Source organism: Rhinichthys klamathensis, unplaced genomic scaffold (genome assembly GCF_029890125.1).
Source record: "Rhinichthys klamathensis goyatoka isolate OS25496 unplaced genomic scaffold, OSU_Roscu_1.1 h1tg000165l_1, whole genome shotgun sequence".
Classification (NCBI taxonomy): domain Eukaryota; kingdom Metazoa; phylum Chordata; class Actinopteri; order Cypriniformes; family Leuciscidae; genus Rhinichthys; species Rhinichthys klamathensis.
The window spans coordinates 4,412,116-4,436,943 of record NW_026606697.1 but is presented as its reverse complement, the minus strand read 5'-3'; the positions used below and the strand labels follow the sequence as shown (position 1 = coordinate 4,436,943).

Here is a 24,828-nt window from a genome sequence, read left to right as displayed (position 1 = left end):
AAAAAACACCCAAACCAAAACCCCCTAGGAAATACCCAAGGAAACCCACGACTCCAAGATTTTGCCAGGACATACAGTATATGAAATCAAAATGACTGCCTGAATGGTGATGTTGGGAAACTGAGCCCTTCAGAGGTTGTGAAGAAATTGAATATGGGTACCTGAAAGGAGTGTGTGTACGAGTCCCCCTGGAGGAAGCAGGCAGGTGTACGAGGGCACAAGAACAGGCAGAGAAGAGCTCTTGCATTGTGTTAACAGATCATGCAGAAAAGAGTATCGTCTTGGGTCACCTGGAAAAACAAACACTGAGTTTTGAGTTTGATATGAGTTTTGCCTTGACATTAAAATATACAGCTGTTTTTCGTTTTCTTGTGTATAATGTAAAGTATATATATATATATATATATATATATATATAAGATGTATGTTTGTGTGTGTACCTGAAGTAACAGGTTTATCTTGGGAAATGATCCGCTCCAAACGGCCCAAGAGTTGAGATGCCAGTTGGCAAGGATCATTCAAGAGCACCGAATGAGAAAGACACAAAACCTGCTCCAACAACTTCACGTCCAGAAGCTCTCTGTAACACACACACACACTTTTTTTTTTAAACTTCAAAATATACAATAGACACTTGTTAATAATATCCAAAAACTATTTTTAAAATGTATTTAACTATTTATAAATATTTCGTTTTAAGACTTCTGAGCAAAAGATTTCTATATTCAATATAGAGAGGGGAGAATATATATATATATATAATTAATGTTTCACTTTATGTCAAGGTTTTATGGTGCGTTTAAGTTTAAGTTGGGAAGTAATGTTTTCACCGTGAGGTGCGTTCAAGACATTTTCGTCGGAGTAAGATGGAGGTGTACCTTCTCTTAATTAACTACACAAAAATACAGCAAGGTTTTTAAGCTCTTCTTCTAGAAAATAAAGAACAAAGAATGTGCATCAGGTGTGTTTTACTTTTTCATCTTATTAATTAATTTACAAAGCCACTTAAAACTTTATCATTACAATATTATATTGTTATATTACAACGCTATCATATTTTGTGCATACTATTAGCTTATTGTGTTAAATAAAAAAAAGCCTGACCATTTCATTGCTAAATATCTTTAAGTATTGTGGTATTCTGTCATGTTTCTCAGATTCTCACTGACACGCCCCCAACTCATCAACATTGGGGCTCAAAATCCCCAGCTTCCTACTGGTATTTCCCACTTTGCTGTGCTGTTCATGTGCGTTCAAACACGATCTTTCCGACATGACTTGAACGCACCAATTGACTGTTTTATCCTATCAAACAGCTATTCCTGCAAAACACACTTGTTTGGTGATCATATCGTCGTACTTATCCGGTATGACGGCAGCTTTAAGGTCCTCCTCGACATGACAGACGGACAGACCCCACAGTTTATGCATCAGGAACTCGTAGTTAAACAGACATCGCGCGAGTAAGGGAATTATTTGCCCCGAGTGGATGTAATGATACGGCAAACAGTGAAGTTTGCGCAAATTAAATTCATAGCACCTCCTTCCCTTCTCCTTCCTGATCCAAGCTAGCGGCTGAAAAACTTGGCTATTTGGGACGTTTCCATTAAAGTAATCTGCAAAGTCTGCATGGACAGCTTTGATTGAGTCTTCTGTTGTTGCGTATCGCTGCAAGACGACGTAGCCGAACTCTGCATGAGTCCAGCGCAACACCCATGTGCCGTCACTTTCCACTTCGCTGATGTAATCCTTCAGATTGTGCAGCAGTCGTGCCACTAACGCATAAGGCACTGGGGAGTATTCGGAAACGGCAAGCGTCTGATGCAAAATAGCCAACTCACGTGTGACATTATCATCGCGTCCCAAAAGCACTAAAAGTTCCTCCTCGGTCACGCCAGAACAGGACAGGGATACGAGCAAAGCCATACGTCGCACCAAACACGGCCCATGCTGTCGCTCCAAACTAACAAGGATGCTGACGAAAAGTTGATTTGGATCCGTAGGGATGTTGAGACTCTCTTTTGGTGTAAATGAACTCCATTGCCTGGTCACAACATAGGCTAGATTGAGGTAGAGAGGGGATGGACAGGATAGACAGGACTGGAATAAAAGGCTCCACTGGCTTTCAGTTAGTTGGCGAAAATCCGAAGCTAGTCTGGAAGCCAGTCCAGATGCGATCTCATCACGGTGAAGAGCAGGAAGGGACAGGACAGCGACCTTAACCTGGGACTGAAAAAGGACAAAGAGAAAAGAAATTCAAACCGAACACCCTCAAAAAACAATCGTCGCTTTGATTATCCTATTTACTAAGGATCTGTGAATGTCTAGAGTAGATATTCCCCTTGCTTTAATGACCTGTCTGAATAAAATAAAAGTTTTTATTTTTATATTATCATAGACATTTAAACAACATTAAAAACTTGATTTTCACCACAGGGGGTCTTTAAGTAAGGGAAAATGAACATCCAGCCGGATTTTATCTCAGAATATGGTAAATGGTCTGCATTTATATAGCGCTGTCACAGACCCAATGGCCACCAAAGCGCTTTACATTTTGCCTCACATTCACCCATTCACTCTCTCATTCATACACCGACGGCGGTGTCACCCATACAAGGCGCCATCCAGCTCGCCGGATAAACCCCTGACAGGGTGATGAGGACCCCGACGCGAAGTGCATCAGCCTGAAGGGGTTTATTCTGATATAACAACCGGCTGGATGTACAATATCCCGCTTACTAAACAGCTACTTGCCACATAAGTAAATAATTAGACACAAAATATTGATCTGAGTTGAAATATTTTATTAGCTCTTTAAACGCAAAGCTTCCACAGAGAGAGCAGTTGCTAGCAAGCGGCAAGTTCAAACTATAAGGACATTTAAGAGATACGGTATAGTCATACCACTTATTACACAGCATTTCACCACATAAATAATTATGGAGATAAGAGATATTGATTTCAGATTAAACTGTTTTGAAATCGTACCTGTTTGTATTTTATAATCCAACAGTGTACAAAACAATAGTTACAGAATGGCAGCTGCGTTTGTATGAAACAAGAGAGAGCGAGTCCACGATACTGGATGGCATAATTAAATAACTGTACACAATATATTGATTATATATATATATATATATATATATATATATATAAAAACTTTCCTAGCAAGCGTATAGCGCTGCTGACTTCAGTAACCCGGATGAGCCTGTGTTTCTGTTTTCAGCGGTTGTTATCTGGGAATACCGCTGGATGGCAAAATCAAGTATTCCACAGAGCCATGTAATAAAAACATCTAACCGACCCCAAACTTTTGAATGGTAGTGCAAGTCCTCTATGACCCATCTGCTCACCTGTAGAATCTGAGCACATTTAGACTGTGTGCCGGCAGACAGGACAGTGAAGACGTTTGGCAGTAGAATATTACTAAGCCAGGAAAGGTCAGTCTCATGTTCCTCACTCAGATTATCCACCCCATCCAGCACCAGGGTCAAGGGCCGGTCTTCTGTCACCAGGCCCAACAATGAGCACAGCTGACTGGACAACGCTGACAGTGACTGGGAGGAAAAAAACGTAGACTGTTTTTCATAGTGCAACACTATCTGTGAGATAGATAAGCAATCTCATAATATCATGTATCCATTACGATGTAAAAGACCTTATGAATATTTGATTTATCTTTGAAGTTTTTCTGTACCTCAGATATCTCTGTTTTGAGGCTATAGATGTTGGCTAACTGCAGACACAGGGTCTGGAGAAGCAGACGCACGTTTCTGCTCTCAGATGTCAGACCCACAAAGCAGGTCAGCACTGCGGCATCCCTAAAATTAACACAATAATCCAGATTAAGCAGTTTTGTCCTTTAAAGGGTTAATTCACCCAAAAATTTAAATTCTGTCATTAATTACTCACCCTCATGTCGTTCCAAACCAAAAAGACAATTGTTCATCTTCATAACGCAAATGAGGATATTTTTGATGAAATCTGAGGGGTTTCTGTCCCTCCATTGACAGCTTCACAACTACCACTTTGACGCTTCAAAAAGTTCATAAAGAGATCGTAAAACTAATCCATATGAATTGAGCGGTTTAGTCCAAAATTCTGAAGAGACTCGATCGCTTTATATGATGAACAGATTGAATTTAGGCTTTTATTCACATTTAAACATTAATCAACGGAAACTCACACATGTTCGCTTGATGTGCGAGAACCAATGAGGTTCGGTCCCGTGTTACGCATCACGTTTGAGCTTCAGCAAGAACCAATGAGGTTTATAATCTTGTTACGCAGCACGTTTGAGCTTCAATGAGGTTTGTTCTTGCACATCAAGCAGGTTCGGTTGAGCTTCTGTTTATATGTTCGCTGATCAATGTTTATATGTGAATAAAAGCCTAAATTCAATCTGTTCATCATATAAAGCGATCGAGTCTCTTCAGAATTTTGGACTAAAACGCTCAATTCATATGGATTAGTTTTACGATCTCTTTATGAATTTAGCTGTCAATGGAGGGATAGAAATCTCTTAGATTTTATTCAAATATCTTCATGTGTGTTTGAAGATGAACGAAAGTCTTACGGGTTTGATACAATATGAGTGTGAGTAAATAATGACAGAATTTACCTTTTTGGGTGAACTAACCCTTTAACTATATCATCATAATAAGAAATGGTTACTGCTGAGCATCAAATCAGCATATTAGAATGATTTCTGAAGGATCATGTGACACTGAAGACTGGAGTAATGATGCTGAAAATTCAGATTTGCCATCAAAAAATTATATTACATTTTAAAATATACTGAAAAAGAAAACAGTTATTTTGAATTGTAATAATATTTCTAAATATTACTCTTTACTGTATTTTTGATTAAATAAATGCAGCCATGGTGAGCATAAGAGACTTTTTTCAAACACTTTAAACTTTTAGTGTATTTTTTAAAACTATTTTAAAATGTTTTAAAATCAGAGTCCCTTTGTTTGCCTACCCAGGTATCCAAGTGGGTATGAGCTGTGCCAGTTTGGCGAGTGTCGTGCTCTTTCCGGACCCCAATTCCCCCAGTAACAGCACAGCATTCTGGGAGGATGATGATGCTTGAAGCACATCCTTCACTTCCATCAGAAAGTCCTGCCTGAACACATAACCCTGTGCTCTAACAAGGAGAAAGAAAGAATATTCATGTTGGAATTCAAACTAAATTGAATCATGTTAGAATCTGTGACTTACAGTGTTTTCCCAAATCTGACATGACGCCGAATCTCTTCTTCAACTCGGAGTCTGGAAACATCTTTCCTCTGCATGTCGAAGGAGCCTTTAGCCTGACGGACCTGCATAAGTCTGAAGAAACACTTTGAGAACAGCTTGACAGACAGTGATAGAGTAAAGTGAGATGACAGGAACAGAGGGACGTCTTGCCTGTTGAGGGATGCAGTGACCGTGCGCTGGAAGTGTGAGCAGAGACGTTCCACATAGAACTGATGAGATCTGTTGTGTTTGGCACTCACACCTTTCCTTCCCCAGCTGACGCTTGTTTCATGGATATTAGTGTGTCGCAGCTTGAAAATAATACAAATACAAGTAGCTTACATTTGTACAACAATGTTTTATACATTCAGATTTACATACTGTATAAGGCTGAATAACTATGCGGCACTACAACACATTTACAGACAGACAGACAGACAGACAGATAGACAGACAGATAGACAGATAGATAGATAGATAGATAGATAGATAGATAGATAGATAGATAGATAGATAGATAGATAGATAGATAGATAGATAGATAGATAGATAGATAGATAGATAGATAGATAGATAGATAGATAGATAGATAGATAGATAGATAGATAGATAGATAGAGAGACTGACAGACAGACAGACAGACAGATAGATAGATAGATAGATAGATAGATAGATAGATAGATAGATAGATAGATAGATAGATAGATAGATAGATAGATAGATAGATAGATAGATAGATAGATAGAGAGACTGACAGACAGACAGATAGACAGATAGATAGATAGATAGATAGATAGATAGATAGATAGATAGATAGATAGATAGATAGATAGATAGATAGATAGATAGATAGATAGATAGATAGATAGATAGATAGACAGACAGATAGATAGAGAGACTGACAGACAGACAGATAGATAGATAGATAGATAGATAGATAGATAGATAGATAGATAGATAGATAGATAGATAGATAGATAGATAGATAGATAGATAGATAGATAGATAGATATTCCATGTTTTTAAAATAAGTCTCTTATGCTCATCAAGGCTGCATTTATTTGAGCAAAAATACCATTAAAACAGTAATATCGTGAAAAATTATATTATAAATAGCAGTCACATGATCCTTCAGAAATCATTGTGATATGCTGATTTGATGCTCAAGAAACATTTACTATTATTTTCAATGTTGAAAACAGTTATGATGCTTAGTAATTTTTTTTCAGGATCCTTTGATGAATAGAAAGTTTCAAAGAACAGCATTTATTTGAAATGCAAATCTTTTGTAGTATTTATTGTCTCTTTTGATCAATTTACTGCATACTAGCTGAGTAAAAGTATTAATTAAAAAAAAAAAACAATCAAACAAACATTTGACCAATAGTGTGAGTGTGATATATAGATTAGAGGCACACCTTGAGGTGGATGTTGCGTATAAAGCGCTGCTGAGCTTGATGTAAGGTTTGGTTGATTTCAGGTCTTCCTTTGTGTAGGTCTATAAACTGTGATGCGTATTCATTTTTCAGGTTGTACAGAAGGTCAGTGATGATCCTCTTATAACAGTGACTGTACTCCTCTGGTGGCTGTTTCCCTCCAAGACCCTGTTCCACTTCCCAGTCCAACACTGAAACATACGCAACAAGGCTTCTTTACATCAATTCTCAAGACTGATTCAAGTAAGACGAGTGCAGGCTTCATCTGCATCTGTGATTGACAACTAAACTTCTATGCAACTTCATTATGTCTGCAAAACACCTGTTCTAAGCAGACGGCAGGCGGCTTCTTCTCCGATGGCCTCGGGTCCAGACCGCCACAGCACGTTCCACAGTTTCACACAGGAAGAGCGCCATGCTTTCCTTCCCAGCTTCCTGCGATGCCCATCCCGGCTGAGGAAGTCAGGGTGATGTGTGCTATTACAAAATAAAGGGAAAAAAGCTTGATTAAAAACAAAAAATTTGAACTAGAACTAGTATTAGAATTAGAAATCAGAGAGGATTTCAGGAACGGCTTCTCGAACAAGAAAAAATACAGGACGGGACTTGATTTTGACCATTAGGAATTGATCGTATGGTTGTGGTTTGCTATTGGTCGATCTCATGTGTTAGTGACAGGTTGCCCCTGCCTTGATTTTTCTTCCGGGAACAAACACGTCACAATATTCCCGTCCCAAGGCATACGCTAAATAAAGGGGCGGGGCCTGGTTGCCTAAGTAGTGTGTTGAAACGCGTGGTTATGGTAAGGGGTGTGACATTTGAAATGGTTGACCAATCACAACACACTGATCCAGCCGGCCAATCAGAACACATTACGCTTTTCAGAAGGAGGGGCTTCATAGAGACATGAACTAAACAGAGCGATACTGACAGACTGGGAAGAAAGGTGCTGCAACAATGTAAAATATGTGAAAAATAATGCGCTTTTTGAACATTTAAATATAAAGACCTATTCAAGTAGACCCCAAAACCAAAATCAAGTCTTTGTAAAAGGGCATAATATGTCGTCTCTAAACATGACAACTGCATCAATACAAGATGTATTGTGTCTATTTATCATCACTATTCTCTGCCATGGGAACCAAACAAAGAGAGTTGTATCTCAGTAACGATAGTAGCAATTACTCCATTGTTTTCAGCTTGTTTGGCAAGTAGTTCCTGATTCGTAGATATTAGTATATAATCCTCAGTGACTTAAGCTGTTCATGTTCAATAAAAGAAACTGAAAATATATGTTTAAACACGTTTACTTTTACAAGTCTAATATACAATAGTTATAGTAAGAAAAGGTACATATATATGCAGGATCACATCACTGAATAACACACTAACCTGACAGGAAGCAAGCGGTACACAGCAGGAATTGTGTTTTTATCCAGCTTATACCATGTCTGCAAGAGAGTCGAATCCTGGTCGTAGTCCATCCAGCTCCTGGCCAGCTGTGTCTCGTCTCCGTCCGACATGGAACAGCTGGAGATGGAGTTCTCACTCATGACAGCAGAACTTTGGGAAGGTTCTGTCTCCTCCGACAAAATGAGTTCCTTATCAAGTACAAAACTCCTGCTGTCACCAGTGCCAATACTGGATTGTGAGTCAACAGCCATGTCTGACTGTCTCCTGGACAGCTTCTTCTTGCTTCTCTCTACCACTTTTAAAATCGCTTCAAAATCTGCTTGGGGAATGGTATTCGGCAGTGACCGTATCTCATGCTTCTGTCCAGTGAACACCTACAAGACAAGCAAAAATACTTAAAGTCCCCCTGTGGTGAAAATCAAGCTTTTAACGTTGTTTATGTGTTTATGTTGTGCTTTTAATATTCTTTAAGACAAACCATGCGCAAATTCATAAGTCGACACCATTGCTGAGTATTTTCTCCTTAAAACTGCAGTGAACCAAATAGGCGGGGCTAATATAATAATAATACATAATATATAATAATACAGTCTCAAAAACGCTGTTTGAAATTGCTGGTTTCTGACGTCACAAACTACCTTGATACCAATCAGGTCAACGTGTGATCGTCAACGAGTGGATCTCTGAGCTGGTGTGAGTGAGTGGAGGCGGGGCTAATATGCATATTCATAGAACCGCGTATACTAAATGAGGCAAGGGTGTAGAGTTACATTCAAACAATTTTAAGGCATAAAAAACCTTTAAATATGTCATTTTGGTGATCAAAGATCAAGATGAGTTTTAAGGGATACAATTATTGACTACAGGGGGACTTTATATACTGATAACAAATACTATTTTTCCCCCCCATGAGACTTTTGGAATGTAAATAAACAATTAATCTTACAAAAAAGTTTGGCCCCTCGGTCTCCTGACAACGCCGAAGTGTCTCCATGTGCATCTCTGCCAAATCATGATGGTCCGAAACAGGATCTCCGAGTCCTGCACGCAGGTCTATCATCCTGACATCATATCCTCTCTGCTTACAGTGTAGATACAGCCGAGGATACACACTCTCCATCAGTGCGCTGCGCTCTGGGACGGTATCTACACACAACGGAGTTTATGTGCAGATTTAATTTGAACTATAATTCAATTTATTTGTAATTTATTCAATTAGAATGCATCAAATTGGTCAAAAGTTACAGTAAAGACATTTATAATGCAATTTAAATAGATTTATATTTAAAATAAATGCTGTTCTTTTTAACTTTCTAATCATCAAATCTTCAACATTAATAAGATTTTTTTTTTTTAAGCACCAAATCATCTTATCAGAATGATTTCTGAAGGATCATGTGACACTGAAAACTGAGTAATGATGCTGAAAATGCAGCTTTTATCACAGGAATAAATTACATTTGAAAATATATTAAAATAAAAAGTTGTAATAATATTTCACAATCACAGCATTACTGTTTTTACTGTATTTTTTGAAAGCCTTGGTGAGCATAAGAGACTTCAAAAAAACAAAATTAATTTTATACCTTTGTATCCGCCACACAGATAGATCATGAATCTCCTCTCTTTAATATGAAAGGATGAAACACTGTCATTGTTTAAAGTGTTTGGAGAAGAATGGTGCTGCAGTTTTGGATCTCTTTCATCAAATCTTTGTTTGTCGTGAACATCCGAAGCTCTAAACGGTCCCTCAGACAGCGATCCCTGGCCGTCCGGGGCCTCGTCCGTACATGAAGATGCGTTTTGAACAATTACTGCTCCCTCTTTCCTTTCTTCTTCCTCCTCATCCTCTTTTTCTTCCTTCTCGTTCTCCTCTAGTGGCACAAGACTCTGCAGGAGGACATGAGGACTGTTTGATGAAACCTGGTTCTTTAACCCCCAAAAAAGAGTAACGAATCTCCATATAATATCATGTCATGCCGGCATAAAACTCTGTGCTTATAATAATAAATGCTTAAAACATCAACACATCATACTAACCTTGAAGAAAACTGTTTTTGTTTTCTGAAAACCTACAGCTCCTTTCTCCTCAAGAGATGAATCCTGAGTGATTCCCTTTGAGTGGCGCTGATGCAAATGGTACTAGGCAAAGAAATGACCCAAAACTTAATAATTATTTAACTAATTATTTGTTGGAGATGATCCTTTGGAAAAAGAAATCATGAATTTTTCAAACTTACTTTAAGGTGTGCTGTGATTTCCAGCTCTGTTTCCACACTCACTCTGGATAATGGAACAACCTGTTGCCCTAAACTGTTTTTCTATTCCATATTAAAGAGAATCATTAGCACATCAATCTTACAACATACACATATAGGATGTATTTTGAGTAGAATTGAATCTGGAATCGCTCTGGAATTCCACACGCACCTTCTTCCTGACGGTTCTGTGTCGGGACCCGTGATGGTCCCTCGGATCCTGGGAGAAGAACAGCTCCTGTAGTCTGCGGGCTGTGGTTTGGCCTTTGGTGTGGGGATCCTGAACAAGTCATGCATCTTAAATGAGGGAGCAACAAAGTGTGCAACACAAACAGCTCAAATGTTTGGCTTCCCCCCCAAGTAACACAAGAAGCTGAATTAGCAAACCTAAATTAACAGATTGTGTTACAGCTGATGCAAAGCCTTCCACTGCGGAAGAAGAAAACTGTCACAACTGCAGGGGATTTGTTCATTAATAAAAAAAAAAAGTACAAACAAACATTATAAAGTGAAAAAGCTTACCAGTATTGCTGACTTCCCGTTGGAAATGGGAGGAAGGTTGACAACTTCATTTTCCTGTTCAGTTGTAACACATGCTTATTATATGAGAGTATAGGCCTACTTGTTATATGTTGACTGTGTCTATTTATTTAATAGGTAACTAGATCATGCACTTTTAATGCTTTTAAATCAAAAGTTTAGCTATCAAACTAACAAATTAATCATCCGTTTTACAATATTGCACTACTCATTTACAACACATTTAAGTGAAGACTTCTTATAAATACACTGTCTGTAAAAGTATACAATATATTGAGTTGAAAATAGGCTTCAATCTTACCGATTTCTGCTTATTTTTTTTCGGTACAACTCCATTTCTGTAATATGTCCACATGGCACCGGACAGCAGACTTAAGACACCGGACGTCTGTTCTGAACTTCATATAAAAAGAACAGCCAATCGGCCTAAGTTGCATCCATTTACTGCGGTCACTATGTCTTGTTTAAATTCCGCTTATATGTCACCCTGATGTCACCTAACCCGGACCCAAGATCGTTCATTCACTCAGCGAAAGATAATCACGCACAATCACCGCTAGATGACGCTCTGTGTGTGTTATATTCATATTACACACTGTCATGGGAACGCTGCTGTCAAACTTTTTTGTGATGTATGTACTAAGGGTATCATTGTTTTTGGAGTAACTATGCCCTCTACTGGTGATCTACATAGAGTGTATTGAGAATCGAGCTCAGTTCAAAAGTCAGTAAAAATAATGATGTGATTACCATAGACTCAGAGACTGTAAAAAAAGGTGATAACACAGCAGACGCCTGTGTTGCGTTGTTATTTATCTGCCAGCAGACACAAGGTTTTATTAATATGGAAAGGCTTTGTATTTATATATTTGAATTTTTGTATTTTTATCTTCATACGTGCATTTTATTTTCTATTCTATTGGCTATAATTATTTCGTAGTTATATATATTTTTATAGTTTTCTCCTTTATCTTTATACATGTATGTTATTATATTATATTTATTTCAGTATTTGTTTATTTAATCTTTCCTTAATTGTATTTTTTTTATATAATAAGGCATATGAATTGAATATATATATTTTTATCATACATTTTTATTTCTATTTGATTTCTGTTTTTCAATATTCTACTGTGTTTGTTTCTTTATATATATATATAATAGACAAATAAAGAAAAGTCCTGAAAAATCCTGAAAAAATCCTGCATGATACCTTTATATCGTTCTGTGCTGAACTCAACCTCCCACAATGCTTTGCGGCGGTGTTGTTATTGTGTCGCGGAGACATGGCGGCGCTGTCAGGCAATTCCTCTGAGTGCTGCTGCACACTCAAAAAGACCCTAAAAAGATTACTATCCAACACGTCTGCCTCCCCGCGAGCACGAACCCGCTCGGAACCGCTTTACGTGATCTCTCTGGAGCGCTACGGCAGAGACGCAGACTTTGGCGTCAGTTTCCCGGACAGTATTTCGATGTCAGAGAGTCTGTTTGACGCCACTATCACGGATGGAGACTGTAAGATCCGCGTGTCTCTGGACCCCGCGGTAAACAGACTCATCAGCGTGAATAAACTTCACTGCGGCTCCGTCGTACGGAGTGTGGAGTTCAGCCGTGGGGAAGACGGCGGCTCTTTCCATGTGTGCAGCCTGGAGGTGGACCGACTCTCCGGGGGGGACGCGGCTCTTCGGACGCTCTCCTCCGTCAACGTGAGGTCCATACCCTGGATGGGAACCGAACCGAGCACGCACCCGCTCAGAGCCCGCAGAAGCTCATACCTGCCGCTGTGGAATAACCGCGACTTCTATGGAGAGATGTGGCGAGACACGATCCCCTCTGAACCCGACGCTGAGGACTCTGGAGAGGACATAGATGGTGTGTGTGTTCGATGTTCATAAAGGCTGTAAGCTGTGCCTACAAAGGCAGCATTTGAGGGAATCACTCTCTTATAAACATTTAACTTGGGGACCATACCATAGTGCATACCTTCTAAAATACTTAACACTTGTATTAGGTTCAAATTCCCTAATAATTAAATTATTAGATTCCATAACATTCATTGAAAATCACACTAGGTAAAACAAAACAAATGAAATAAGGTAAAAAGAGTAAATCTTTAACATTAAAGGGAAGGTTCAACCAAAAATGAAAATTCTGTCATCATTTACTCACACACTCAATTTGTTCCAGACCTGTATGAATTTCTTTCTTCTGTTGAACACAAAAGAAGATAAAAAAAATATGAGAATAACCAAACAGGTTCTGGTCCCCAATGACTTCCAAAGTATGGAGAAAAAAAAATACTTTGGAAGTCAGTGGGGCCCATTAACTGTTTGGTTATATTTTTTTTTATCTTCTTTTGTGTTCAAGAGAAGACAAACAGTTTTAGTGACCATTGACTTCCATTATATGAACAACAACAAAAAAGACACTGAGGAATTTCTAAAAAATATATTCTGTTCCACAGAAGAAAAAAAGAAATGCAGAAAGGTATGAAACTGTGTGAGGGTGAGTAAATGATGACAGAATTTTTGGGGAAACAATTCTTTTAACACAACATATCCGGCACAAAAATGTTGTCCAGGTAGGTATGACTGAGTAGGTGTTTCTGAAACCAGTAAGATAAGTGCCACATATTAATATGATGTATGATGATGTGTTGGTGTTCATGCATATGCTTTTGTGTCTGGTGGCAGATATCGGGTCCACAGTTTCACTCGCAGAAGTACGTCGGCGTTTCTTGAGTGGATCTCGCCGGTACCGGGGCGCCCTGTGTGTGCGGATCCTTAACAAATCCAGACTGATATATTATGGGAAAGCAGATCAGAATTGTGAATGTCCCTATAAGGTCAGAGAGGTCAAATACAAGATTTCCTTTTCCATGCAAATTTCTGGTTTCTATAGGGACTTGGTCATATTAAAGGAGCTGTATGTAAGAAATTTATTTCAATTAATCATAAAATGGCCCTGATATGTCACTAGACATTAAGAAATCATGTACATTTCAAATACATATATCACTGACAACAGTAGTCCGGCCAGGATATTGTCATTTAAAAAGTGCAGTTGCAGCCCTCAACTGATGTTGATGTTGTCATGTTGTGTTTTGGTCTGATGCTCCACCCTCCACCTATCTACCAATCACGAAGTCAGTAGTGTTGCGGCATCCGGGTTGCCAGCTCTGCTCTAGTTACCACAGCTGCAGCTACACACGTGTCGGATAAAAAAATGCAGCCGATCTGGCAACCTCGAGTCAGGGGGGAGGGGGAGGGGATACACCACTCTACAGTAATTTGAAAGTGATTGCAGTACTAGTTTTGGCCACAATCTTACATACAGCTCCTTTAAAATATGTAAGATAAATATTGTTTTTAACATATGTATTAGTTTCTGAAAGAATTCAAGTTGCTTTGGTAAGAAAGAATCTACTAAGAAGTAGAGATGGAATATATCACGATTCTGGACCATATCGGCTCACATTAGTGATTTAATTGTATTGGTTGTCGTCGATTTATATTTTGGCACTTGCTTCCACCTGTTTTTTTAGATTTTATATTATGTTTACCGGCAAAGATTTGAAGTCCCCCTGTGGTGAAAATCAGGCTTTTAATGTTGTTTATATGTCTATGTGGTGTTTTCAATGTACTTTTAAGACAAACCATGTGCAAATTCATAAGTTAACACCATTGCTGAGTATTTTCTCCTTAAAACTGCAGTGAACCAAAGAGGCGGGGCTAATTTGCATATTCATAGAACCACATATACTAAATGAGGCAAGGGTGTAGAGTTACGTTCAAGCTATTTTAGGGCATGAAGAATTTTTCAGCAAGGAAAAAACGTTTAAATATGTCATTTTGGTGATCAAAGATACAATTATTGACTACAGGGGGACTTTAACTATATTTCTTTAAAAGCCGTTCTCAGGACTTTCTCATTCGATCATTCGACTTTCCCAACAGTTTTTTCTCAAAATGAATAGTTATCTATATGTCATAGTAAGCAATGCCTGACATCACTTAAAGGTGCACTGTGTAATATTTAGGAGGATCTGTTGACAGAAATGCAATATCATATACATAACTATGTTTTCAGTGGTCTATAAAGACATTACATAATGAACCGATATGATTTTATTACCTTAGAATGAGCAGTTTCTACACCGCGGGACCCCTTACATGTTAAGTCGCCATTTTGCGCCACAATGTTTCTACAGTAGCTCTAAACGGACTAACGCGTTTCGTCAATATGTTGTTCTTCGTGCAAATAATCTAGCTAAAGTCTGAGAAGAAAACACTGACACAATGATGAACAAGTAACAATAATATTCACAATAACATTTCGTTTTACTGAATAATTAAGTAAACCTAATTTCTTCATCTTTGTAAAGAAACCTCATTGCTTAACTGGCTACTCTCTGCTGTCTCAGACGACGACATCTTTTCCTGTCGGCCACCGTAACTTCTGTTGTTTGCAATTCGCAACCTCACCACTAGATGCCACTAAAAATTACACACTGCACCTTTAAGTATCACAACATTGGTTTGACATTGAAAGTAACTCCTTCCATCAATCTCTTTTTCTCAGGCAGAGTTGCAGGTTGGTGATGGCTCATCCACAGCTTGTGTTGTACTGTGGAACACAGTCTGTCTGGAATGGTACCGAATCCTACATCCGGGTCAAGTTGTAAGATTGCGTCACTACAGGGTCAAGGAGAGTTACGGCAGCCGCACGGGGCAGGAATCAGAGCCACACATTGGTAGGAAGAATTATAGCCATCTCACATTTGAAGTTATAACATATACAGTCATGTGTAAAAGAAAGTATTCTATGAACACTTTGAAATCTATGGTTTTGTATTAGGACATCATAAAAATCGTCTGGTCTTTAGCAGGTCTTAAAATTACAACCTCAGATGAATAACAACACTTGACATACAGTATTACACCACTTCATTATTTATTCAACAAAAATAAAGCCAAAATGGAGAATCTATGTGTGAAAAACTTAGTACACCCTATGATTCAGTTGCTTGTAGAGCCACTTTTAGCATCAATAAGTTGAAGTAATCATTTTGAGACGAGTCATACCAAAACGCTTCCTAATACTAAGTGTACACAGGTATTACATTTGTTCTCATTTATAACATCTTGTATTCTTCCATCATCTGTTCCTCCTTTAGAGATCAGTCTTAATTCCAGGAACCCCACTGCTCAAATTACTATCATCCCCAAGAACCAGATTTCTCCAGATTGGGTTTTGCCAAACCTGCCTCATTCATTCATCAGCAGGTATGCACACAAAATCACAATCTCAACATCCTCTGGAGTCTTACATTGAGATCCAACACTCATACAGCACAGATAAATGTCTTATGTGATCATGTTTTATAGGCAGGAGCTTCCTAGTTGTCCTCAAGGCCACATCTGCGATGTCATCGGTGTGGTGATGTTTGTTGGTCGCCCAGAACGTGTCAGGAAGAAAGGTTAGATGTTTGATACACACAGAAATATGCTTAATCTTAAGCCAATACACTGAAATATGTTTTTCCTTGCAGATGGGCAAAGGTCAGAGATCGAGGAGTATCGGTGGCTCCAACTTGTGGATAGAACATCAGACAAGCCCATCATGATCAAGCTCTTCTCCACATCACAGCCTGACATTCACAGCCGCGTCTATCCAAGTACTAAATCACTTTATTGTCTCTTTTTTTTATTCTCCATCTCTGTCCCGTTATTACAAACTGTATTGTTTCTTTTTTTTTTTTTTATTCAGTGGCACTGGTTGTCTGCACCAGACTAAAGCTTATGAGAAGTGCAGTTGACAGAGCTACAGCTTTTGAATATCTCACCAACACGTCTCTAACCCAGATTTACTGCACAGGTAAACACTTTCATAGATCAGACATATAATATACCCTACCGTTCAAAAGTTTGGGATCAGTAAGACACTTATAATGTTACAAAAGATTTCTATTTCAAATAACATGCTGGGTTTTTTTTAACTTTATATTAGTCAATTAATCATGAAAAAATTTATTACAATTCCCACAAAAACATTGATAATAATTAGAAATGTTTCTTAAAGGGGTCATATAATGGTACATGCACTTTTACAATTTGATTGTACTGAAATGTGTGTTGGCAGTGCCTGTACACAACCATCATATAATGATAAAAATCCATCCAGTGTTTTTGTTTTAATCTCCTTATATGTTTTCCCCTGTCTCATATCGAGCCGTTCGACCGTGTGACGTCACACGGTCGGAAGCCCCTCCCATTATTGTTGATTGACAGCATCGTTTCAACACAGACCCGCCCTCGCTCGTGAGCGGGCTGTCAATCATAGTCCGTGCGGACCGGCGCGGTCATTAGCCGCGTTTCCACTGCCGGGCCAGGGCTAACAGCGAGCTGAGCCGAGCCAATGGCCTCGGGCCTCAAGCACCGGGCTTGCGTTTCCACTGCCGGGCCAGTAGCCCAGCAGCGCTGCCCTAAACCCCGCCCCTAACACGCCTTTCTGGATCAAACGTCATACAACCCAACCCATTTCAGCGGGTATTATGAATTTATTTATTTTTTAAGTTAGGAAGATAGCATGTATATTAACTCACCGACCGTGGCTGCAATAGTGTCCCGATTGTCTCGCGAGTCGCCACTAACAGAGGGACGCAGCACACCGTCCATCAAGTCGATCCATGGAAAATCCCTTCTCTGAGCTCCGCTTTGTTCATTGTGCGTTTTAATCGCCTTGTACAATACAGTGCCCGCAACTTTTTTTTATTTTTTCCTGAACTTGAAGCGTTGCTCGCTGAATGCTTAGCTTAGAAAGTTCAGCATCGATGTATTTTATAACGTCCTCGTTTCTTCACACGCCGTCAAATTGACGTTGTACCCTTTCTTCTGCCCAAATGCTCAGAAGAGCTTTGGTATCTTCGACAGACCAGTACAGGCGATTCTCCATTTCGAGCAGCGATTATTTTGCGCGATATAAAAAAGTGAAATGTGCATCTTGCTTCAAATCATAACGTTCCATAACACTGATAAACTCCGCCTTTTACCTTGAGCACGCCTCTAGCCCGAGCTGGCCCGCTTTGGCCCAAGGTATTCGACGGGCCAGAAATCCTGGCTGTTGGCCCCGAGTGAGCCCCGATCAAGCCCCGGAAGTGACAGTGGAAACGCGACTGGCCCTGGCACGCACTAGCACGGCTCGGCCCTGGCCCAGCAGTGGAAACGCGGCTACTGTTGATATGCTGGAGCACTGTCTATGAGCAGAATGGCGTCTAAGCGATTGTGGTGTTCTGTTCTTGGGTGTAATAACACAGCAGTCATTTTAATGTTCCTAAATCCGAACCGCTGAAGACGCAGTGGCTGAGTTTGTTTTCGAAGGGAATATTCCCCACGAGCAACGTCAATGCTCTCATGTTTGCGCGAATCATTTCTCACCAGACTGCTTTATAAACGAGGGTCAGTATAAAGCTGGATTTGCTAAGAAGCTGCTCCTGAATAAAGGATCGGTACCAGATATTCGTGTTCCTGCTGAACCTCTAGAACAACTGAAGTGAGTGTAACGTTTTATTAACCTTCATATTAATATTTATATTAATCTTTGCAAATCGCTAGCTGCACGCTTCACAATGAATGCGTCTAAGGTTTACACTTAGGGTACATTACGGCATGTTTTCTATGTATGATGTTCTCAATATAATTCATAATCCCACGTTTATACTGAACAACGCGTTATGGTTATTGTGTTACAAACGGTGTACGCACAGAACAGAGAGGCGGGGTGAGCAAAGCTCATTATCATTTAAAGGCATATGCACTGAAACGGCGTGCTGAAAACAGAGCTGTTTTTGACCAGGTAAAATAAGTGTTTTCTTACAATACTAATGAGAATTTTTAATTAAAGTATATTACAAACTTTTAATTTAGACCCTAAAGAATCATACTAGCTTGTACAAAAATGGCATTATATGACCCCTTTAAGCATCAAATCATCATATTAGAATGATCTCTGAAGGATCATGTGACGCTGAAGACTGGAGTAATGATGCTGAAAATTCACTGGAATAAATTACATTTGAAATATATTAACATAGAAATGTGTGTGCACCTTTCCTCCACCAACACCTGTTACCTGAAGAAAGGTTCCCACCTATATTCTGTAACCAATTACCGAAGAGGGACCCCTACTGGACACACACTTGCATGACAAAGTTTAAAATAAAGTCAAAATGGCTCTTAGAACAATGACCTCCGGCTCTTGTATGTCAAAAGATCAAGGAGAATTTGATTTCTCAATTCATGAGCCCTTTAAAAAGTCTTACAGACGCCAAACATTTGAAGGGTAGTGAATGTAAACTTATTTGCAGAATTGGTAGAATCCGCTGCTGTCATTTGCAAACATGAAAACAGGCACAGGGTCTCACCCCGTGATGCCATACAGAGGCGTCCGGCCCATCCGCCAGTTTCTTCACTGGCTGAAGCAGGTCGATGAGAGCGTCCTGCTGGAAAGAGCTGTGATTGGAGGATATTTCAGCTACCCACCACTTCCTGTTTCACTGAGTAGCTTCATGGAAAACAGACAAGGTGAGAAGCAGAAAACGACTTGCGAATGTTCGTAGAGTTTGCCAGTGTTTATGAAAAGATGATCGGACCGAGCACAGAAAACGCTCTCTAATGGGAACCTGTTGAGTTTAGTGTTGAAATAATGTATTTGATACTCAAATGTGTTGCTGTACCTCTTTGGGGCTTTGATACCTTCACTTGGAGCTCTTCCTGTGGCTAATGTTAGTGTGTGTGTGTTTGCAGGGGAAGCTGGTCTCATCAGTGGAGGAGAGATGAAATTAGAGTGTGAGAAGTTAAATTATCGAGAGAAACGCCAGTTTGCTCTTCAGTGTGTGGTCACTGCCGCCTGCTACCACCATAGAGAGGTACATGCATCAGCAACACATAACCACACTATTATACAGCCAACAACACACACTGTTCAAAAGTTTGGGGTTGTATGTTTTCTAAGAAGCCTCAAGGCTGCATTTATTTGATAAAACAGTAATATAGTGAAATATTATTACAGGTTTTCTATTTAAAGCTGCAGTCCGTAGCTTTTTTTTCTCAAAATACATATTTGAGAAAATACATAACCAGCCAGTGTTCAAAACTCTCTGCTTGCCTTAGCTCGATTCAAAGCAGTAAGCTTGTAATAATGTTTTTAATTCCAGTGGGACTGGTGGATTTCCGGGGGAGATTCGAGCATGTCTTTGCGTCATTACATCACATCTGTACACACACATCTGTACACATAAAGGAGTCTCGGCTAGTAGGCTATATTGCGTGTGAGGATGCTGGAGGTGGAGATTTATAGCCTTTTCTCACAGCACTTGATATAATTAAACTTATCAATTTGATGGCGGATCTAGAAAGGTTCAAACGACAATCACCAGTGACAACTAGAGACTCACCCGCTGTAACATGCAAAAGACTTCGTTCGGACTTCAGAGTGGCTACAGAAAAAAAGAGACTGCAACCGGACCCATGCGAAAACAAGGATAATATCGGAAGGACATTACATGTAGTCACGCAATGCTTACGTTGTTAACATTAACAATTTGAGAACAAAGTATAATTTGCACGGTTTTGCGTGATATGATAACTTATAAGCGATTGTTAGATTTAATCAGCGCGATTTACTGCAATGTCAGAACCAGAACAAAAGTCGATGTTACTTTTTCAGATGACATTTCCCGGTGAAAATTCTTATGTTGGTCATACTTCCAAAAAGAATAATCTGTGATTCTGAAAGCCAGTATCCACAGCGGCGCGGTGACTGACAGCTGCACACTCTCCTCAAACACTGTGTTCATCCGCGCTGTGCGGTGTCGAGGGTGTTGAAGTACAACTCACGTAAAGTTGATAATTCCGCGAAGACTGCAATTGCAGATTTCTAACAGAGATGGCGACAAAGAGGAAAAACGCCAGACTGCAGCTTTAAATATATTTTATAATGTAGTTCATGTGATGCCAAGCTGAATTTTCAGCATCATTACTCCAGTCTTCAGTGTCACATGATCCTTCAGAAATCATTCTGGTATGCTGATTTGCTGCTCAAGAAACACTTCTTAGTATTATCAGTAAGTAATGGTATTAAAAATTACAATATCATCAAATATTGTGAAACATTTATTCAGGATTCTTTGATGAATAGAAAGTTTAAAAAAGCAGCATTGTCTTTACTGTCACTTTTGATCAGTTTGATGCATTCTTGCTGAATAAGAGTATTTATTTCTTTAAATAAATAAATCTTACAGACTCCAAACTTGAGTGAGTGATAATGTACCTTTCTTATATCTCCATTTTCTTTTCTTTTATAGAGCAATGGGCGAACACAGTATTCAGATCTTCCATCGGCTCCACTCAGCCCTAGAGTCCCACGGCAGAGAGAGGCGTATGTGTATTGTTTTGGGTTTCTGATATGAGGTGTATTGAATAGATCATCCAGGAATGATAAAAAATGTTCTTGTATGTCTTGTAACTTAACACGACGCAGGAGCAGAAGTGTGAATGAGATTCGATAGCTGGCAGCTTGACAGCATCTTCGGTAAAACGCGATTTCACCAAGTACAACATGATCCTGGATCAACATCTTTGCTGATCCTGAAACAACATTCAAATCAACCAATCAGATTTGAGAGACAAGTTTAGAGTTTATGTCAAGTTTAGGCTGGGGTTAGGTTCTTCTACATCAGTGTTATTCACCATAATTTCCCTCTGATTTTACTAGGGTCAGGGTTAGGAATACATTTTCAGACAGAAATGTTGATCCAGGAACATGTCTTACTTGGCCAAATCACAGTGACCGTTCCCCTTCACTGTCACTGCGTGGAAAAGAGCATCTAAAGCCCTCCTTTTGATTTTTTTAAGAAACACAAGCATATGAGATTGGATCTTTATTAGGTGAACTGTCCCTTACTATTGTTTTTACCGCAGGTCTGAACCTCACAGGACACCCGTGAAGCGGAAACTTTTCGGCAGTACTAGCCCGAGAAAGAGGTAAGAATGTGTTTCTGTCTGATACAGAAGAACTGCTGTTAGAAGAAGAATTATAATACTAATGAATTCTCTCTCAGGTTGGCACCACCTCTGCAACCATTTGCAACGGAGGATGACGCAGAGAGGGGTAAGAGAATGCAGCGGCGTTGTTAACAATCACACAAACCATACAAATTCTCTGGTGTTCTTGGGTGCAAGTTTGACGATTTTCAATCTGCTTTGTATAGTGAACAGTGTTTACTCGTTCTCTGTGTTAACTGGACCAAGAAAAGTCCCCTTTATTTATCAGCAAAACTCTTTTCACAGCTCTATGGCTTTTTAATGAAACTACAGATTGCACTTCCGCATTTTTGTATCCCCGTCGGCGGACTGTCGGATCAACAGAGGGTTTTTAAAGGATTAGTTCACTTCGGAATTTAAATTTCCTGATAATTTACTCATCCCCACGTCATCCAAGATATTCATGTCTTTCTTTCTTCAGTCGAAAAGAAATTAAGGTTTTTGAGGAAAACGTTCCAGGTTTTTTCTCCATATAGTGGACTTCAATGGGGTCCAACGGGTTGAAGGTCCAAATTGCAGTTTCGATGCCGCTTCAAAGGCTCTACTACACTCTACCATCCGAGTAATAAGGGTCTTATCTAGCCAAACCATTCGTCATTTTATAAAACAAAAAAAAAAAATTTTTAACCACAAATGCTCATCTTGCACTAGCTGTAATGCGCCACACATTACGTAATCATGTTGAAAGGTCACGTGTGACTTAGGCGGAAGTACCGACCTAGACATTACAAAGCGAACAAGACTAAGTCAAACGCCCTTTACAATAAATAAATAAAAATAAGAGGTAAAACAACGATGTCGGACGAGAAAATTAGGAGTTTTTTGCCCTACCCTACATTTTCCGCCTACGTCAGGTTACCGCCTGACCATTCAACGTTATTACGTAATGTGTGAAGTCGTGAACGTGCAAGATGAGCATTTGTGGTTTAAAAGTATATATATTTGAATTTTTTTATAAAATGCCAGATGGTTTGGCTAGATAAGACCCTTATTCCTCGGCTGGGATCGTGTAGAGCCTTTGAAGCTTCATTGAAATTTGGACCTTAAACCCGTTGGACCCCATTGAAGTCCACTATATGGAGAAAAATCCTGAAATGTTTTCCTCAAAAACCTTAATTTCTTTTCCACTGAAGAAAGACATGAATATCTTGGGTGACGTGGGGGTGAGTAAATTATCAGGAAATTTAAATTTTGAAGTGAACTAATCCTTTAACAGAACAGTTATTGTAGTTGAAAATTGTATATACAATAATGACATGGATCTCTTGTCAAAGGCGAATTTGCTCAGATTTGCATTGAATTTCTATTGAAAGATCGGTGTGTCCTGTGCCCTGCAGATTTTTCTCTGTTTGACGGCGCCATGGAGTTTCTAGTCGGAGAACAGGATGATGATAGTAATGATGAAGATGACGACGAAGAGTTCTCGACGCCGCCCACTAGTCCCATGACCTCACGTCTGGGACTGACACGGGTCGCCATGGAAACTTTGCCACGGGTTTTTTGTTATGAGCGACGACATGTTCAGGCTGTTGCCGTGGGGATGCAGGTTAACAACTTTCACAAGCTCCTCCCACAGAGAGAGCTGGAGTCATTTAGCCCCGCCTCCTGCTACAGTGGCTACTTCACTCTGACAATGAGAGGTGCACATTCAAAACCACACAATTTTGTTTGTTTGTTTTTTGCATTGAACACTGTGAAGTCAAAGAGTCAGTCACAGTGTGTTTGTAGTATTGTGATAAAATGTTTTTATTTCCCTTGTGTGGATAGCTTTATCAGATGGAGTGATGCTTGATGCTCTTTTTCTGCCTGCTGCCCCGGGAAACTTGCACTGGATGCCCCTCCCCCTGTCACATGATAACTCTTGGGAGTCTATCCTATCACATGGAGGGTTTTCACCACATGCCCCGCCCCCAAGCCCCGGTAAATATGAAGATTAAATATGAAGGCCTTTTTTATTTAGAACGAATTTCAGTGTCAAAACACATCTTTCATAAATCTATATTTTAGCAAATTTGATAATGCTTTCAGCTACTAAACATAGTGTAGTACACCATGTTCTATAGAAACCCCCCTCAATTTTAAAGAACCCTTTATGCCAAAAGGTGAAATGTCTTAAATCACTGCATAATATTTTCATGTTTAGCAGGTTATTTATTTATTTTTTCTAGTGATAAAGTAAGCCATTTGATTAATAATATTTAATTAAAATTAAAAATGAATACAAACAAAATTAATGAATTCAAACTAAATCCATAAAGAACCTTTTTTCCAAGAGTGATGGGCAGGACATCATCTTTTTTCTAAAATATCATATTGCCACAAACAATATCACAAGAATTTTATTAATTCTGTATTCCAAAAAAGAGGGGATTTTTTTTTCTTCTTCTAGTGTCTGGTGAAGCTTCTTACAGTATATATACTCTGATTTAATATAGATCATAAAATGCAACCCAACCATTAAAATTTGGAGAAAAAAACGACTAAATAAAACCATAATGATTCAAAGCAAACAATTCTGTTTTAATCTTTTATTTGATCACTTTCATTTCCTGTGGGTATAAAACAGCTAAACATTTAAATCTGGTTTCTCTTTCTTCTCCAACAGCTGACATGATCGCCACTGCAAACCAGTTGACCAATCAAAGACTAGTGTGCGTGTTAGACGCATGTGCATTAGGAGCAGAGAAGATGGAACTGGTACTAAACCGAGCATTTCCTTTACGATGATGGACGCATTCTGGAGATGGAAGGACACATTGATATAAAAGAAGTTTTGCACCCTATATATATATATATATAATTTATTTATTTATTTTATCAACAAACATGTTTTTTTAA

The 24,828-nt window shown here is 39.1% G+C and overlaps 2 protein-coding genes across 3 annotated transcripts in view; one reads left to right on the top strand and one right to left on the bottom strand.

The window, feature by feature from the left end:
• Positions 1-11,338, bottom strand: part of LOC130091416 (uncharacterized) — a 31,266-nt gene extending 19,928 nt beyond the window's left edge. Inside the window, exons 1-18 of one of the 2 annotated variants that reach the window (XM_056259297.1) lie at positions 11,190-11,338; positions 10,871-10,924; positions 10,521-10,628; positions 10,331-10,411; positions 10,131-10,232; positions 9,677-9,980; positions 9,037-9,236; positions 8,070-8,464; positions 7,000-7,154; positions 6,660-6,868; positions 5,413-5,552; positions 5,224-5,334; positions 4,985-5,149; positions 3,698-3,821; positions 3,354-3,557; positions 1,361-2,229; positions 441-580; positions 162-290 (exon numbers count right to left, since the gene is read on the bottom strand). In XM_056259297.1, coding sequence (XP_056115272.1) covers positions 162-290; positions 441-580; positions 1,361-2,229; positions 3,354-3,557; positions 3,698-3,821; positions 4,985-5,149; positions 5,224-5,334; positions 5,413-5,552; positions 6,660-6,868; positions 7,000-7,154; positions 8,070-8,464; positions 9,037-9,236; positions 9,677-9,980; positions 10,131-10,232; positions 10,331-10,411; positions 10,521-10,628; positions 10,871-10,924; positions 11,190-11,243 — 3,544 coding nt within the window. In that variant the 5' untranslated portion in view covers positions 11,244-11,338. Of the gene's footprint in view, positions 1-161; positions 291-440; positions 581-1,360; positions 2,230-3,353; positions 3,558-3,697; positions 3,822-4,984; positions 5,150-5,223; positions 5,553-6,659; positions 6,869-6,999; positions 7,155-8,069; positions 8,465-9,036; positions 9,237-9,676; positions 9,981-10,130; positions 10,233-10,330; positions 10,412-10,520; positions 10,629-10,870; positions 10,925-11,189 lie in introns of both variants that reach the window. The other variant, XM_056259296.1, reaches the window with a different exon arrangement.
• An 813-nt stretch (positions 11,339-12,151) lies between these two features.
• si:ch73-71d17.2 (RPA-related protein RADX) lies at positions 12,152-24,759 on the top strand. Its single transcript, XM_056259294.1, has 15 exons — positions 12,152-12,760; positions 13,582-13,733; positions 15,470-15,641; positions 16,065-16,173; positions 16,276-16,367; positions 16,440-16,565; positions 16,658-16,765; positions 19,297-19,470; positions 19,693-19,814; positions 21,252-21,325; positions 21,868-21,930; positions 22,008-22,057; positions 23,328-23,630; positions 23,758-23,910; positions 24,596-24,759. Exons 1-15 carry the CDS (start codon positions 12,175-12,177, stop codon positions 24,715-24,717), a joined length of 2,406 nt encoding a protein of 801 aa, XP_056115269.1. The 5' UTR covers positions 12,152-12,174; the 3' UTR covers positions 24,718-24,759.
• Positions 24,760-24,828: the final 69 nt, after the last annotated feature.